General features: G+C 44.2%; 1 protein-coding gene across 1 annotated transcript in view; it reads left to right on the top strand.

Moving 5' to 3' along the window:
- LOC140722432 (uncharacterized) overlaps nucleotides 1-17,407 on the top strand; it is a 358,127-nt gene that overhangs the window by 223,415 nt on the left and 117,305 nt on the right. The window contains exon 9 of the mRNA XM_073037172.1: nucleotides 9,356-10,111. Within this exon, the coding sequence (XP_072893273.1) occupies nucleotides 9,356-10,111 (756 nt within the window). The remainder of the gene's footprint in view (nucleotides 1-9,355; nucleotides 10,112-17,407) is intronic.

Raw genomic sequence — 17,407 nt, 5'->3', positions numbered from 1 at the left:
TAAACCCAGTACAGATCCCTGAGGCACACCACTAGTCACCAGCCTCTAACCTGACAAACAGTTATCCACCACTACTCTCTGGCATCTCCCATCTAGCCACTGTTGAGTCCATTTTACTACTTCAAAATTAATACCTAACGATTGAACCTTCCTAACTAACCTTCCGTGTGGAATCTTGTCAAAGGCCTTACTGAAGTCCATATAGACAACATCCACTGCTTTACCCTTGTCAACTTTCCTAGTAACCACTTCAAAAAGTTCAATATGTTTTATCAAACATGGCATTCCACACACAAATCTATGTTGACTGTTCCTAAACAGACCCTGTCTAATCAGATAATTATATATACCATATCTAAGAATATTTTCCGTTAATTTACCCACCACTGATGTCAAACTTACAGGCCCATCATTGCTAGGTTTACTCTGAGAACCCTTTTTAAACAATGGAACAACATGAGCAATACGCCAATCCTCCGGCACCATCCCCCTTTCAAGTGACATTAGAAATATTTTTGTCAGAGTCCCTGTTATTTCTACACTAACTTCCCTCAAGGTTCTATGAAATATCCTGTCAGGACCAGAGACTTGTCCACTTTTAAATTCTTTAAAAGCTTTAGTACTTCCTCTTTGTTAATCCTCTTAGTTTCCATAACTATCCTACTTGTTTCCCTTACCTTACACAATTCAATATAATTCTCCTAAGTGAATACCGATGAAAATAATTTTTTCAAAACCTCCCCCACTCCTTTTGGCTCCACACATAGCTGTCCACTCTGATTCTCTAAGGGACCAATTTTATCCCTCATTATCCTTTTGCTGTTAATATAACTGTAGAAACCCTTTAGATTCATTTTCACCTTACTTGCCAAAGCAGCCTCATATCCTCTTTTAGCTTTTCTAATTTATTTTTACATTTTTACATTCTTTATATTAGATTCTTTTTACATTCTTTATATTTTTTGAGCACCACAATTGCTCCATGCTGCCTATATTTATTATAGATCTCTCTCATTTCCCTAACCAAGTTTCCAATATCCCTTGAAAACCATGGCTCTCTCGAACCTTTAACCTTTCCTTTCAAACTAATAGGAACATAAAGATTCTGTACCCTCAAAATTTCACCTTTAAATGACCTCCATTTCTCTATTATATCCTTTCCATAAACAAATTGTCCCAATCCACTCCTAAATCTTTTTGCATCTCCTCAAAGTTAGCCTTTCTCCAATCAAAAATCTCAACCCTGGTACCAGTCCTATCCTTCTCCATAATTATTTTGAAACAAATGGTATTGTGATCAAATGGTATGTGCTCCCCAACACTTACCTCCATCACCTGACCTATCTCATTCCCAGCAGGAGATCCAACACTGCCTCTCCTTTAGTTGGTACCTCTATGTATTGCTGCAAAAACCTATCCTGCACACATTTTACAAACTCAAAACCATCCAGCCATTTTACAGAATGGGCTTCCCAGTCTATGTGTGGAAAATTAAAATCTGCCACAATCACAACCCTGTGCTTACTACAAATATCTGCTATCTCCTTACAAATTTGCTCCTCCAATTCTCACTCCCCATTAGGTGGTCTACAATACACCCCTATAAGTGTTACTATACCTTTCCCATTCCTTAATTCCACCCAAATAGCCTCCCTAGACGAGCCCTCTAATCTATCCTGTCAAAACACCACCCCGATATTTTCTTGGACAAGCAATGCAACGCCTCCCCCTCTTGCCCCTCCAATTCGATCACACCTGAAGCAACGAAATCTAGGAATATTTAGTTGCCAATCACACCCCTTCTGCAACCATGTTTCACTAATAGTTCCAACATCATATTTCCAGGTATCAATCCATGCTCTAACCTCATCCACCTTTCTTACAATGCTCCTAGCATTAAAATAAATGCATTTAAGAAACTCTCCACCTCTTACCCTCTCTGCTTATCCCTAACAGTGCACGCAACTTTATTATCTTTTTGTTTTCCTTCTCCCCTACATATTTGGTCTGAAACCTCCTACATCAGGGAGGAAGTTCAAATCATCTCTGTGTTAAAAGTCTAACCATCACAGTAACTGAAGGCAGCTGCAGGTTCATGAGGGACGGTTACTGTCAGATTCTGCATTTCTTGTGGCTGCTCATCGCACCCAGGTCTGAACCCTGGTCACTGAGCCTTGGAGGAGTCTGTACTGCTGATGATAGCCTTAAACAAGACTGATGTTTAATATTGTGGATCTGTGAACGATAAATCAGTTCTGTATCAAATCCCGTGTCTCTGGTACTTACTGTCTCGACCACACTCACAATGTACACTAGAAAGGCCACTCAGCCCATCTGGTTCCTGCCCATGTTTCTGTTCCATATCCGTATATCAAAATCTACCCCTGCTGTTCCCCTCTCACTCTCCCTGAGGTGACAGGTTGCCACTAGTCACCACTCTGTGGGATAGGAGATTTCCCATAAATTTCACAGAATCATAGAAATCTATTTTCCTAAGCTCCATGTACCTATCTCAGAGTCTCTTAAAAGACCCTATTGTATCCGCCTCTACCATCATCGCTGGCAGTGCATTCCACACACACACACACATCAGTGTTTGCTTAAAAAAAACTTAGCTCTGATATCTCCTCTGTACCTACTTCCAAGCAGTTTCAACCTATTCCCCCTCGTGTTAGCCGTTTCAGCCCTGGGGAAAAGCCTCTGGCTATCCACACGACCAATGCCTCTCATCATCCTATACACCCGCATGATTTTCTCCAGTCTGAATAAGACGATGAGCTCACTGTGGTTTTGACGTTCCCTCCCCCCTCTCCTCCCCTACGCCTTCCCCTCTCCCTCCCCCTCTCTCTCTCCCTCCCTCCCCATTTGTGTCTGACGTCACTGCCCCGCCTCACTCAGGCACTTAAAGCGACACTCACAGTTAGCGAACCTGCGGTCTCGTAACACAATGCGCCTCTGAAGTGTGACAGCAGGCTAGCGAGTGAATCTTCGATGGTGCAGAGTCAGAAACCAAAGAGTTGCCAGATTGAGTCAGGGCTTTGGGGCTGCAAAGAGAGATGGGGTCTAGAGTTTACGAGGAGGAGGAATCAGACCAGCAGGATGTGGCTACAAAAGAAAGATTAGAAGCATTTGGAAACTGGTTGATCGAAAAAAAAGGTGGTTAATTTCTGCAAAATACTGGTGGAAATCAACAGTCAGGCAGCAATTGTGGAGAGGCATAAAAAGGAAACGTTTAGGCCGAGCACCTTCAGCGTGTCTAGCCTGTCTACTCCGCTGCTTAGTTGCTCTCTGAATTGCAGAGTTCCTCCAGCGTTTTGTGTGTGTGCGTCTGTGTATTTCCAGCAACTGCAGAATCTCCTGTGTTTTATATCTGCATTTTACTTTGGCATTAGATACACGTTGATATTGAGTATATTGCTTATAGGAGCCGCTTTCTGCGTTAAAACAGCTGCAGATTTTTCTATACACACACGAAAAAATGAGGTATGGACATTGAACAGGTGCTTACAGAAATATTTAATGGCACCGTGATTACCCATAGGGCAATGCGTTAAGAATTTCGCCGGCGCTGAAGCGCCAATGAACTGCGCAGGCGTCAGGCTGAGGACGTCCCCGAGTATCACGCATGCGCGCAGTACACAGAAGGCTTTGAAAATGTCGGCTGCGGGTAAGAGCGATTCCCCGTGTTTTTAGCTTAAACACCGACTTCGGGATAATTCCTTTGAATTTCTGACACCGTGGCCAACAATCCCGGGACAGTCCTGCCCTCTTCCCTCTCTCTCAGCCCCACGATCCGTACACGGGCCCCGGGGAGCTTCCGGTTGATGAGGGAATGGGAACCGATGGATCTCTCAGACAGAGCTGAGCTCCAGCTGTCTAAATGCAAGGATTAGGAACTCAGAGAAAGGGAACAAAATATTTTACATCAGCAGTTCAGAAAATCAGCATTAGTACTCTTTTCCGTAGATTGTGTGTTGTTTGCTCTACCTCCTCTTGCTCTGGACTTTTCTACCGGTGAGAACATGTTTTGTCCAATTCTCTCTGTGTACATAATGATATCAAACACCTTTGTCTTGGGCAACAAGTAGCTTTCACATCACACATGTGCCAGACTCCGGTGAGACAGGCTACTGCCCTCCCCTTCATATACCATCACTGAGTCCACCACCGTCAGTCATTGGGGGAGGGTTCAGAGGAAATATTTATGTAGAATACAGAAACTAGTGATGCCTGTTTGCATTTTGGTGATGCAAGAGTTGCTGGAGAATTTGCAAGTGGGAAGAAGTGGAGTGATATTTGGAAATCTGACTTTTTAAAGCATAATTTAGCAAGGAAACCACATATGGACAATGTGCAAAAACTTTGGTGAGAAAATCCTCCATTTCCGTTACAGGCCTGCTACATAGGTTGTGTGAGAGTGCAGATGAACTCAATCAAACCCAGAGGAGATCAAAGTTCCTATTGACAGTGATTTGCTAGCTGTTAAGATGAATACCTCTCCATATAAAATTCACTGTGCACATCTTGTCACTGGGTAAAAAATACACAGTACAAGATTTATCTTCACACTGGTTATTATAAGTTAGAGGGGAGATTATTACAAATTAGAGAGGTATTGGAGGGAAGGAGGGGAGACCTCCAGTGTCCCTGATGCCCTCACCTACAAGATGTGCATCCAGCTGCAGTTTGTAACCCTGCACTTCAATGAGCTGCAACTTGAAATGGGTGAATTCCAGATCATCCAGCAGTTGGAGGGGGTGATAGATATGACATGAAGAGAGGTGAGTTACACCCAAGGTGCCGGACACAGGAAACTGGATGAGAATCAGGAAGGGGAATGAGGTTAAATAGCCATCGCAGAGTACTCTAGTGGCCATCCCCCACAACAACAGGTGGATCACTTTAGAAACTGTTGGGGGGAATTACCTGGCAGAGGAAAGTCAAAAGGCTGATAGGGGATTCGTTAGTTAGAGGAACAGAACAAGAGGGGACGAATATCATAGTGGTAAGGCCTGCTAGTGGTAGTGAGCAGGGGAGGGGGTGATGTGGTTAAAATAAGTTGTAGGGGGAATGGGAGCCAGAATGACAGAACAGATAGTGGAGAGGGTGAATTGAATTGACTTTATTAGATACATACTTCATAAACATGAGGAGTAGAAATCTTCACGTTACATCTCCATCTAAATGTGCAATGTGTAATTTACAGTAATTTATAATAGATAGTTTGTACATAGGACAGTCAATATAACATGGAAATGCAATTGTATCAGCATGAATTAATCAGTCTGATGGCCTGGTGGAAGATGATGTCCCAGAGCCTGTTGCTCCTTTTGCTGTGATACCGTTTCCTGGATGGTAGCAGCAGGAACAGTTTGTGGTTGTGCTGAATTGGGCCTGTTTGACCCTGATATTCTTTGGGCCCTTTTTACACACCTGTCTGTGTAAATGTACTGAATCGTGGAAAGTAGATTGTGCAATGTATAATTTCCTTGTTTATATTTAGAGACATTTTTTGGTGTATAAAATGATGAGGGGTATTGAGCGTGTGAGTGGCCAGAGGAGTGTTTTTTTTACCCCAGGGTTGAAATGGTTAATGCCACTTTTCCACACTCCCATAGACCCTTTGTCCATCTCCTGAGTAAATAGAGATGGAAAAATATTTAAGATCTCCCCCATCTGCTTTGTTTCCACACGTGGATTGTCATTCCGGTCTTCCAGAGGACCAACTTTGTGCCTTGCAATCCTTTTGCTCTTAATCTATCACTAGAATCCCTGAGGATTATCCTTCACCTTTTCTGTGACAGCAACCTCATGCCATCTTTTAGCCATCCTGATTTATTTCTTGTGTGTTCTCTTGCATTTCTTATACTCCATAAGAAACTGACTGCCTATCCCTGTTGTGCAATTCCATTTTGTGCTTTACCAGGGTCTCAATATCTCTTGCAATCCAAGTTTCCCTACAGTTTCTATCTTTACCTTTTATTCTGACATACCCGCTTACTACTTTCAAAATTTTGCTTTGAAGGCCTCCCATTTACCAAGCACACCTTTGCCATAAAGCAGCCTGTCCCAATCCACAGTTGCCAGATTCCAGTGTTGATTCCAGGTGTTGATCCATGCCCTGAACACATCCACCTTTCCTACGCTGCTCCTGGTATTGAAATATACAGGGCTCAGCATATTCACTGCACCATGTTCAACTTTTTCATTCCTGACTTTGTCTGAGGCCTGAACAACATCTGTCTCCACAACCTCTCCACTATCTGTTCTATTATTCAGGCTCCCATTCCCCCTGCAACTTTAGTTTAACCCTCCTTACCCCCACCTCCCAGCATGCAGCTCTATCACCCCTTTGGCTTTCCTCTCCCAGATGAATAAAAAGGAGGTGCATACCAGGTACAGGCAGATAGGAACAAATGGGGTACTTATGAAATACAGGAAATTCAAGTGAACACTTATGAAAGAAATAAAAGAAGGCATGAGGTTGCCCCAGCAGACAAGGTGAAGGAGAATCCTCAGGGATTCTGCAGATATGTTAAGAGCAAAAAGATTGCAAGGGAAAAAATTAATTCTCTGGAAGATCAGAATGGTAATCCATATGAAGGGATAACATAGACTTGGGGAGATTTTTTTTGCATCCGTATTTACTCAAGAGATGAACACAGAGTCTATAGAAGTGAGGCAAAGCTGCATCAACTTCATGGACCCTGTACAGATTACAGAGGTGGAGGGGTTTGCTGTCTTGAGGCAAATCAGTGTGGATCAATCCCCAGGGCATGACAAGTTGTTCACTAGGACCCTGCGGAAGACAAGTGCAGAACTTATCGGGGCCTCAGCACAGATATTTAAATCATCCTTAGTGACAGGTGAGGTACTGGAGGATTGGAGGACAGACAATGTTGTTCTGCTGTTCTAGAAAGTCTGTAAAAATAAACTAGAAATTATATGTTTGTGAGCTTGACATCAGTACTGGGAAAGTTATTGGAATGTGTGTGCAGGAACCAAGTATATACTGTAAGTATTTGGATAGGTGTGGACTGATAAAGGATAGACAGCATGGCTCTGGCCAATCTTATAGAGTCTCTCGAGGAAGTTATCTGGGAAGTGGATGAAGGCAAGGCAGTAGATGTTGTCTACATGGACGTTAGCAAGGCACTTGACAAAGTCTCATATGGGAGGTTGGTCAAGAAGGTTCAATCACTCAGCATTCAAGATGAGACAGTAAATTGGATGAGACACTGTCTTTGGGAGAAGCCAGAGTGTGGTAGCAGATGGTTGCCTCTCTGACTGGAAGCCTGTGACTAGTGGTTGCCACAGGGATCAGTGCTGGATCTGTTGTTGTTTGTCATCTATATCAGTAATCTGGATGATAGTGTGGTTAACTGGATCAGCAAATTTGTGGGTGACACCAAGACTGGGGGTAGTGGACAGTGAGGAAGACTATCATGGCTTGCAGTGTGATCTGGGCCAACGGGAAAATGGTTTGAAAAATGGAAAATGGAATTTACTGCAGACCACTGTGAGTTGTTGCACTTTGGTATGACCTACCAAGGGAGGTCTTTCACAGTGACTGGTCGGGCACGGAGGAGTGTTGTGGAAGAAAGGGACCTGGGAGTACAAGTCCTTAATTCACTGAAAGTGGTATCACAGGTAGATAGGGATGGAAGGAAAGATTTTAGTTCATTGGCCTTCATGAACCATATACTGACAATAGATGGATGTTATGTTGACTTGTAGAAGACATTGGTGAGGCCTAATTTGGAGAATTCTGTGCAGTTGTGGTCACCTGCCTACAGGAAAGCTGTAAAAGAAGTTCAGAGAGTTCAGAGAAAATTCACAAGGATTTTGCCAGGTCTGGAGGAGTTGGGTTAGAAGGAAAGATTGAACAAATCAGGACTTCATTCCTTGGAATGTAGAAGATTGAGGGGAGATTTGATTGTGATAGAGAGGCACAGATAGTGTTAATGCAAGCTGGCTTTTTCCACGAAGATTGTGTGGGACAACAACCAGAGGACATGGGTTAAGGGTGAAAGGTGAAATGTTAACGGAACATGAGGGGAAACTTCTTCACACAGACGGTCATCCTGGTGTGGAATGAGCAGCCAGCACAAGTGGTGCATGTGAGCTCAATTTCAACATTTAAGAGGTTTGTGTTGGTACCTGGATGGTAGAGGTGTGGGAGTGGGCTGTTTAAATAGTTCAGCACAAACTAGATGGCCCAAAGGGCCTGTTTCTGTGTTGAAATTTTCTATGATTGTGACAAGAACCTGAAATAATACAAAAATTCACTCTAACCCCTTTTGACAGCTGTGTGAACCAACCAGTCATTTTAGCAGGAATGTTTTATATGGCATTAAAACTGTGACACTTTAAGTTAATAATACATAAAAGTAGATCCCAGCTGCACGTCAAGAAAAACTATTTGTGTGAGAGTGTTTCAGTTACTGTGGGGTGAGGAACCCATGCAGCTCAGTGGGAACAGGGAATAATATCAATGGAGAGAGTCAAACTGAGCCAGGAGACGGCAGAAATGCCCCATTCTTAAAGAGACAGGAAGAGCATCAGGGAATTGATGGTCATTCCAGATACCAGCACTCTGCCCAGTCAGGAGTTGATTTCTCTGTCCAACTTTCGTTGAACCTCACTGTAACAGTGTGATACCAGATCAAACCTTGGTAACTCAAGTACTTTAATCTGAAATGTTGTCCTACACCCATTGATGGATTTTGTAAATCTTTTTACAGGTTAAAAATGAGAAGGAATTCATCTCCAGGAAGCTCAAACACGGCACAGCAGTTTTGTTGTCTCTGTCTAGATATTTAAGAAGTGGAACAAGGGATCCAATTGACCACCCTTCCTGCCCAGACAGTGGGGAGGGATTCACTCGCTCATTTGACCAACTGGCAACACGTCATTTTACACAGGAGAAAGGTCTTTCACCTGCTCAGACAGTGGGAATGGATTCACTCGGTTATCACAATTGAAGGTACATCAGCAAGTTCACACTGGGCAAGGCCATTCACCTGTTCTGTGTGTGAGAAGGGGTTCAGTTGGTCATCCCACCTGTTGACACACCAATCAGTTCACACCACACCAGGCAGAGGCTGGTCATCTGCTGAATTTCTGGGAAAGGATTCACTCAGTCATCTGACCTAATGGCTCACCAGCGAGTTCACACTGGGGAGAAGCCATTCACCTGCTCAGTCTGTGGGAAAGGATTCACTCGGTCATCTACCCTACTGGTACATCAGCGAGTACACACTGGGGAGAAGCCATTCACCTGCTCAGTCTGTGGAAAGGGATTCACACTGTCATCCCGCCTACTGGTACATCAGCAAGTTCACACTGGGGAGAGGCCGTTCACCTGCTCAGTCTGTGGAAAGAGATTCACTCATTCATACCACCTACTGAGACATCAGCGAGTTCACACTGGGGAGAAGCCGTTCACCTGCTCAGAATGTGGGAAGAGATACACTGAATCTTCCACCCTACAGAGACATCAGCGAGTTCACACTGGGGAGAAGCCGTTCACCTGCTCAGTCTGTGGGAAGGGATTCACTCATTCATCCCAACTACAGAGTCATCAGCGAGTTCACACTGGGGAGAAGCCGTTCACCTGCTCAGAATGTGGGAAAGGATTCACTCAGTCATCCAACCTACAGAGGCACCAGCGAGTTCACACTGGGGAGAAGCCGTTCACCTGCTTAGTCTGTGGGAAGAGTTTCACTCATTCATACCACCTACAGAATCATCAGCGAGTTCACACTGGGGAGAGGCCATTCACCTGCTCAGAATGTGGGAAAGGATTCACTCTGTCATCTACCCTACTGGTACATCACCGAGTTCACACTGGGGAGAGGCCGTTCACCTGCTCAGAATGTGGAAAGAGATTCACTCATTCATCCCACCTACTGAGACATCAGCGAGTTCACACTGGGGAGAAGCCGTTCATCTGTTCAGAATGTGGGAAAGGATTCACTCGGTCATCCCACCTACAGAGTCATCAGCGAGTTCACACTGGGGAGAAGCCGTTCACCTGCTCAGAATGTGGGAAGGGATTCACTCAGTCATCCCACCTACAGAGTCACCAGCAAGTTCACACTGGGGAGAAGCTCTTCACATGCTCAGTCTGTGGGAAGACATTCAGTAATTTATCCAGCCTGCAGAGACACCAGCGAGTTCACACTGGGGAGAAGCCATTCACCTGCTCAGTCTGTGGGAAGAAATTCACTGATCCAGCCAACCTACAGAGTCATCAGCGAGTTCACACTGGGGAGAGGCCGTTCACCTGCTCAGTCTGTGGGAAGAGATTCACTGACTCTTCCACCCTACAGAGACACCAGCGACTTCACACTGGGGAGAGGCCATTCACCTGCTCAGTCTGTGGGAAGGGATTCACTCAGTCATCCCACCTCCAGAGTCATCAGCGAGTTCACACTGGGGAGAAGCCGTTCACCTGCTCAGTCTGTGGGAAGAGATTCACTCGGTCATCCAGCCTACAGAGTCATCAGCGAGTTCACACTGGGGAGAAGCCGTTCACCTGCTCAAGTCTGTGGGAAGGGATTCACTCAGTTATCCCACCTACTGGCTCACCAGTCAGCTCACAATGGGGAGTGGCCATTGTTATGAATCCCTAGGTTTTGTTTGCTGTGGACTGTCATTTTAAGAGAGAGAGAGAGAGAGAGATTAAGAAGGCAAATCAGTCTGACTTGCAGCTTGTTTACATCACGTGCAGCTTGTTCAGTTTTAACCGAGGACACAGACACTCAGAGTCAGACAGAGACGAAGGAGGAAATATGGAAGCTTTGAAACTAGGGAACTAGTGGCCAAGGGTCACTGTTTGGTACTTTCCTTTGCCCACAAGGGTGGGCTAATTATCAATTCACCGTACATCAAATGTGTGGTTGTCACCTCATTTGACCCATAGGAGTGGATCTGATTTGGGATATCCTGCGGAGGCCACTTATGTGTTAACCCTTGCCTGGCTGTGGTGTGGTAATTCATTTTAAGACGATACCCCTTATGACAAGTTACTTCGGGTGATAATTAGTATGTGGATTTGGAAGGATGACAGATAAAATCTACAGCGACTGTTGTCTCGTTTTACCACCATGGAACCTCTCAACATTTACCCTGGATTACAATTATCTCTCTCATCACCTATTCTGTGGTTGAACTGAACATTCATACTTTACCATCTCAAGACTACAAGCCTTGTTTCCCCCGAGCTCAATAGTTTGGGAGTTATATTTATGCACATACATATCCTAGACTGGACTGCCAACACAGATGCCTTGTGCAGGAAGGCACAGAGTCGACTGTACTTCCTAAGAAGGTTGGCGTCATTCAATATCTGTAGTGAGATGATGAAGATGTTCTATAGGTCAGTTGTGGAGAGCGCCCTCTTCTTTGTGATGGCGTGTTGGGGAGGAAGCATTAAGAAGAGGGACGCCTCACGTCTTAATAAGCTGGTAAGGAAGGCGGGCTCTGTCGTGGGCAAAGTACTGGAGAGTTTAACATCGGTAGCTGAGCGAAGGGCGCTGAGTAGGCTACGGTCAATTATGGATAACTCTGAACATCCTCTACATAGCACCATCCAGAGACAGAGAAGCAGTTTCAGTGACAGGTTACTCTCGATGCAATGCTCCTCAGACAGGATGAAGAGGTCAATACTCCCCAATGCCATTAGGCTTTACAATTCAACTGCCAGGACTTAAGAACTTTTTAAAAGCTATTATTAATGCTTTTTGAGATAGTGATTTGAATGCATATCATATTTTTTACTGAGTTAAGTACTGTATGTAATTAGTTTTGCTACAACAAGTGTATGGGACATTGGAAAAAAGTTGAATTTCCCAATGGGGATGAATAAAGTATCTATCTATCTATCTGTCTATCTATCTATCTATCTATCTATCATTTCTACACATAACACTCAAGAGGAAATCTGCAGATGCTGGTAATTCAAACAACACACACAAAATGCTGGTAGAACACAGCAGGCCAGGCAGCATCTATAAGGAGAAGAACTGTCGATGTTTCAGGCTGAGACCCTTCATCAGGACTAACTGAAAGGAAAGATACTGAGAGATTTGAAAGTAGTGGGGGGAAGGGTGAAATGCGAAATGATAGGAGAAGACCGGAGGAGGTGGGATGAAGCTAAGAGCTGGAAAGGTGATTGGCGAAAGTGATACAGAGCTGGAGATGGAAAAGGATCATGGGACAGGAGGCCTCAGGAGAAAGAAATGTGGCGGGGGGAAGCACCAGAGAGACATGGAAAACAAACAAACAATTAAATATGTTGGTGATGGGGGAAGAGGGGCATTAACAGAAGTTGGTGAAGTCCATGTTCATCCCATCAGGTCGGAGGCTACCCAGCTGGTATATAAGGTGTTGTTCCTCCAACCTGAGTTTGGATTAATTTTGACAGTAGAGGAGGCCATGGATAGACATATCAGAATGGGAATGGGACGTGGAATTAAAATGTGTGGCCACTGGGAGTAGTCTGTTGCTGCTGGTTCATTTCTAAAGCGTTACGGTTTGTAAAAAAATGGGGCCTGCGTCTGGGATATGAACAAATTTGAGGATTGATTTAATATCGATTTCATTGGGGAAATCCCTTTTGATTTATTTGTGTGTGGAAAATCAGCAGCAATGGATGTTGATAGATATCTGGAAGTGTGAACCTCTCAGTCATTAGAGGACACCAGAAGGATTGAGTATTGCTAAAACGTTGATACTTGCTAAGGTGAAATTGACAATGAGGAGGGCACTGATGCGCTGGATAATAGCTGAACATTATATATCTGAGGGTGTGTTTAAAGTGGAGGAGTTGGAGTTGTTTCCTGAAAGTAAACCTAGTGAGCTTGAGCTCCAGTACAAGTTAGAAAAATTAAAGATGGAGGCTCCTGAAAGGCAAACGCAGTTTCAGGCTGGAGAGGCAGAAAAGCAGAAAGAAAATTCTCTTACAAAGTGTAATTAAGGGGAAGGCTTAGCAAGCCTATTCTGCTTTGACAGTTGCTGAAGCAGCTTATTATTTATTTATCTATGCTGCCCCAATCATCACCACTGGGCTATCAATGTGCAGGAGCTGTGTGTGGTTCAGTGCTTTGCTCAAGGACACACACGCTGCCTCGGCTGAGGCTCGAACTTATGACTTTCAGATCGCTAGTTCAACACCTTAACCACATGGTCACGCACCACACATTATGACATAGTGAAACAGACTGTGCTCAAAGCTTATGAGTTGGTCCCAGAAGCATACAGGCAAAAGTTTAGACATTTGAAGAAATCTGTGAACCAGACATACGGAATTTGCTTATGAGAAATTTGTGTGTTTTGACCGTTGGTGCACATCTGAACATGTAAATGCTGATTTTAACCGCTTGAAAGAGTTGGTTTTAATTGAAGAATTCAAAAAGTGCGTCCCTGATGACATAAAGACGTATCTAGATGGAAATGATGCTGCCACTATGCAGGAATCTGCTAGATTAGCAGATCAGTTTGCTTTAACTCATAAAGTTATGTTTACCCTGAATAAGAGTTTCCAAAAGGCACTTGTCAAGTTGTGGGTAAACCGAATGAGCACACCCCAGTGGCCTGTACCTGCATTCGGTGAACCCTTTTCCAAAGTTATTGTGGATTGTGTTGGCCCATTGCCAAAGACTAAAGCTGGCCATCGGTATCTGCTAACTATTATGTGTACTGCATCCAGATTCCCAGAGGCAATACCTCTCAGAAATATTAAAGCTAAAACTGTGGCGAAGGCTCTTACCAAGATTTTCACTTTATTCGATTTGCCTTAAGAAATCCAGTCTGATCAAGGATGTAATTTTACATCTGGATTATTCCAGCAGGTAGTTTCTGAACTGGGAGGAAAACAAATTGCATCATCTGCATACTATACAGAATCACAAGGGGCTTTAGAAAGATTTCATTCTACCCTCAAAACAATGATTAAGACATATTGTGTTGAAAATGGAAAAGACTGGGATGAAGGAATACATTTGCTTTTGTCCACAGAAAGAGAGTCAGTACAGGAATCACTGGGCTTTACTCCATTTGAACTTGTATTTGGTCGCAGAGTGACCTTTCACCTTGTTAAAAGGAACTGTGGATTGATGCTAACTCGTTAGACTATGATTTGAAGTTCAATAATAAACTACACCAAGCCTGTAGTCTAGCGAGACAAAACTTAAAGATTTCTCAGGACAAAATGCAGTGTTGGTTTGATAAGTGGGCTTGCGATTGAAAATACCAGGTGGGAGATAAGCTGCTTGCCTTATGTTGACAAATCCACTTCAGGCGAAATTCAATAGACCGTATGAAATAGTATGAAATGATGTGAATTATGTTAGTAAAACACCCAGCTGACTTAAACTAACACAGGTGGTACACATAAATATGATAAAGCCTTTTTTGACAGGCAGGTACCATCTGTGTGTGTTGTCAAAACAAATGAAACTGGCAACCCTGAGAATGAAACTATTGATTCATCTGAGACTTTGCACAAGCCAAACATGGTCCCAGTTAGGCCAATGAACTCGGTTGTTCCAGAAAACACTGCTAACAAATTGTCTCATCTGCAGCCAAAGCAACAACAACAGCTGAAGGAATTAATTCTGAAGTTTAAAGATTTATTTCCCGATGTTCCCAAGCAAACCACGGTCGCAGTACATGATGTAGATATTGGTCAAGCCAAACTGATTAAACAACACCCATATTGCATGAACGTAGAAAAGTGTAAATTGGCTGACCAGGGAATTGAGTATATGCTGGAGAATGGTATTATTAGGCCTTCAAAATGAGATTGGAGTCACCCTGCATTATTGTGCCCAAACCTGATGGTCATGTTAGATTTTGCACTGATTATAGAAAGGTAAATGCAGTAATAAAAACAGATGCCTATCCTATCCCTAGAGTGGATCATTGCATCGATAAGGCTGGAAAAGCTAATTTCTTACAAAGATTAATCTGTTGAAAGGGTATTGGTGTGTTCCATTGACGGACAGAGGTAGAGAAATTTCTGCATTTGTGACACCATCTGGGTTGTATGAATACAATGTTTTTCCTTTTGCTCCAGGAATCAGGTTTAATAGCACCGGCATATGACATGAAATTTGTTGTCCTTGCAGTAGCAGTAGAACCTATTTAATAACAATAGTTTTTAACAATTGTGATTTAAAATAAGAATATACATATATATAGTACAAAAATAGAAAAAAAAATGTAATAAGCTATTTTAATTTTGTGGAGCAATTTGACTGACTGGGTGTTGCTTTGGAAATTCTGAGGTGAAGCTGAACTGAACTTTACACATTTATGAGAAGCTCAGAGAAATAGAAAAGGCTAAATTCTCACAAAAACGGGTCAGACACCCAGAAACATTGGCAGCACTTCAGCACCTCAAAACAGTGGAATGAAACAACAGAAACTATTGCAGAGAAAAAAACATTGTCCACCCACAATGAGAGGTTGTGACAGATCCGGATCTCACTGCCTTGTCTGAACGGGGAAAGATGAAGCTACACGTACACGTAGAGCAGTGACCCGCAGATGCTGCAGATCTGTGGAAAAACATGAACGGGAAACGGGATCAGGTGACGGGTGGAGGGTCTCCCACCTGAACCGGTGACTCTGCTCCTCGCCCCTCACACGCTGCCCGACCCATCCACCGCATTCACCACATTATTCCATATTTACCCCAGATACATGATTATTTTTCCACACCATATCTTCCCCGATTCCTTTCCCTCCACCTCCAGGTCACAGAGTCTCCGGCTCAATTCCCATCCAGGTCCAAAACATGATTCAGACCCAAACAGGAAATGTTCACGTTTAATTTAAATCAGTTCTGTATATATAAACACTAATTTCTATTCACGTTCCTCCGGAGCCTTGCTGGACAGGAACACTGAAACATCAAGTGAGAAACAGCAGGAGACCATTCATCCCCTCTAACCATCAGCAAGATGGCGGCTGCTCACCCATCTCAACCACATGTTTCTGCCCAATCCTCATTTCCTCCACCCCTTCAGTCTCCACACATCTGCCGCCCTCTGTGGTGGGGATTTACAGATATTCACCACCCTCGGAATGGAGACATTTCCCCTCATCACAGTCCCGGACAGGCCATCCCCTGTTTCAGAGACTGGGATCCCTGGTTCAACCGGTAATGATGTTGTGCATTTCAATGTGTTCACCTCTCAGTCCTCGATTCTCTAAATGAAAGGGTTATCGCATTTGATCTTTCTTCATATGATGACCCACCACTCCCGGGATCAGTCTGGTGAATCTTCATTGCACTCTCTATAACAAATACTCTCTAACCTCTTTGTTCATCCTCTATGGAATTAATTTCCATCTTTTGCAGTCCCGTGTTGCCCCAACCACTCATCTCCCACCCCTGTCACTATTTCCACCTTCCCACCTCCCCCCTCACCTGGATCCACCTCTCACTCCCCAGCTCTTGCCCCATCCCCACCCCTCACCTCTTTTCTCTGACTATTTCCCGTCCACTCTCAGTCCAGAGGGAGGGTCTCGGCCCGAAATGTTGACGGTCCATTTCCCTCCACAGATGCTGCCCGACCCACTGAGTTCCTCCGGCAGTTTGTCCTTTGGTCTGTATAACCCGTGTCAGTATGGGGAGCGGGATTTTACACCATATTCCAGGTACAATCTCAACAAAACACAAATAATTGTCACCCTGCCCGACCCTCCGGCAGTTTGTCCTTTGGTCTGTATAACCCGTGTTAGTGTGGGGATCGGGATTTTACACCATATTCCAGGTACAATCTCAACAAAACACAAATAATTGTCACTCTGCCCCGACCCTCCGGCAGTTTGTCCTTTGGTCTGTATAACCCGTGTCAGTGTGGGGAGCGGGATTTTACACCATATTCCAGGTACAATCTCAACAAAACACAAATAATTGTCACTCTGCCCGACCCTCCGGCAGTTTGTTCTTTGGTCTGTATAACCCGTGTTAGTGTGGGGATCGGGATTTTACACCATATTCCAGGTACAATCTCAACAAAACACAAATAATTGTCGCTTGAGCGGGAGACGAACTCAGCGGGGTATCGCCCACTCGGCTTGTCCGCCTCCGCGAATGGTTGTAACCAGTGATTGACATCGTTTCGCACCAATGGGAATAGCGCAGCGCCTGAATCCTCTGTTGACAGCGGTGGGGGAGGGGCTGATCACGTGATTATTAGCCCAGCCGTTAAACTGATAAAGCTCGAGCACAGCAGCGCGTGGGTGACGTAAGACACCGCACACGTGAGGGCAGATCCCGGTTTCGGGAGCCCATGTGTGATGTCATGCGCGTAGGGGAGGAGCTGTGTGACGTCACCTGTGGGATTGCGCTGGCATTTAAAAGCAACTTAATGGACGTTTCAGTGGGTCA

This window comes from Hemitrygon akajei, unplaced genomic scaffold, assembly GCF_048418815.1.
Source record: "Hemitrygon akajei unplaced genomic scaffold, sHemAka1.3 Scf000077, whole genome shotgun sequence".
Taxonomy (NCBI): Eukaryota; Metazoa; Chordata; class Chondrichthyes; order Myliobatiformes; family Dasyatidae; genus Hemitrygon; species Hemitrygon akajei.
Note: the sequence above shows the minus strand (reverse complement) of the source record. Positions and strands in the feature narration are given on the sequence as shown.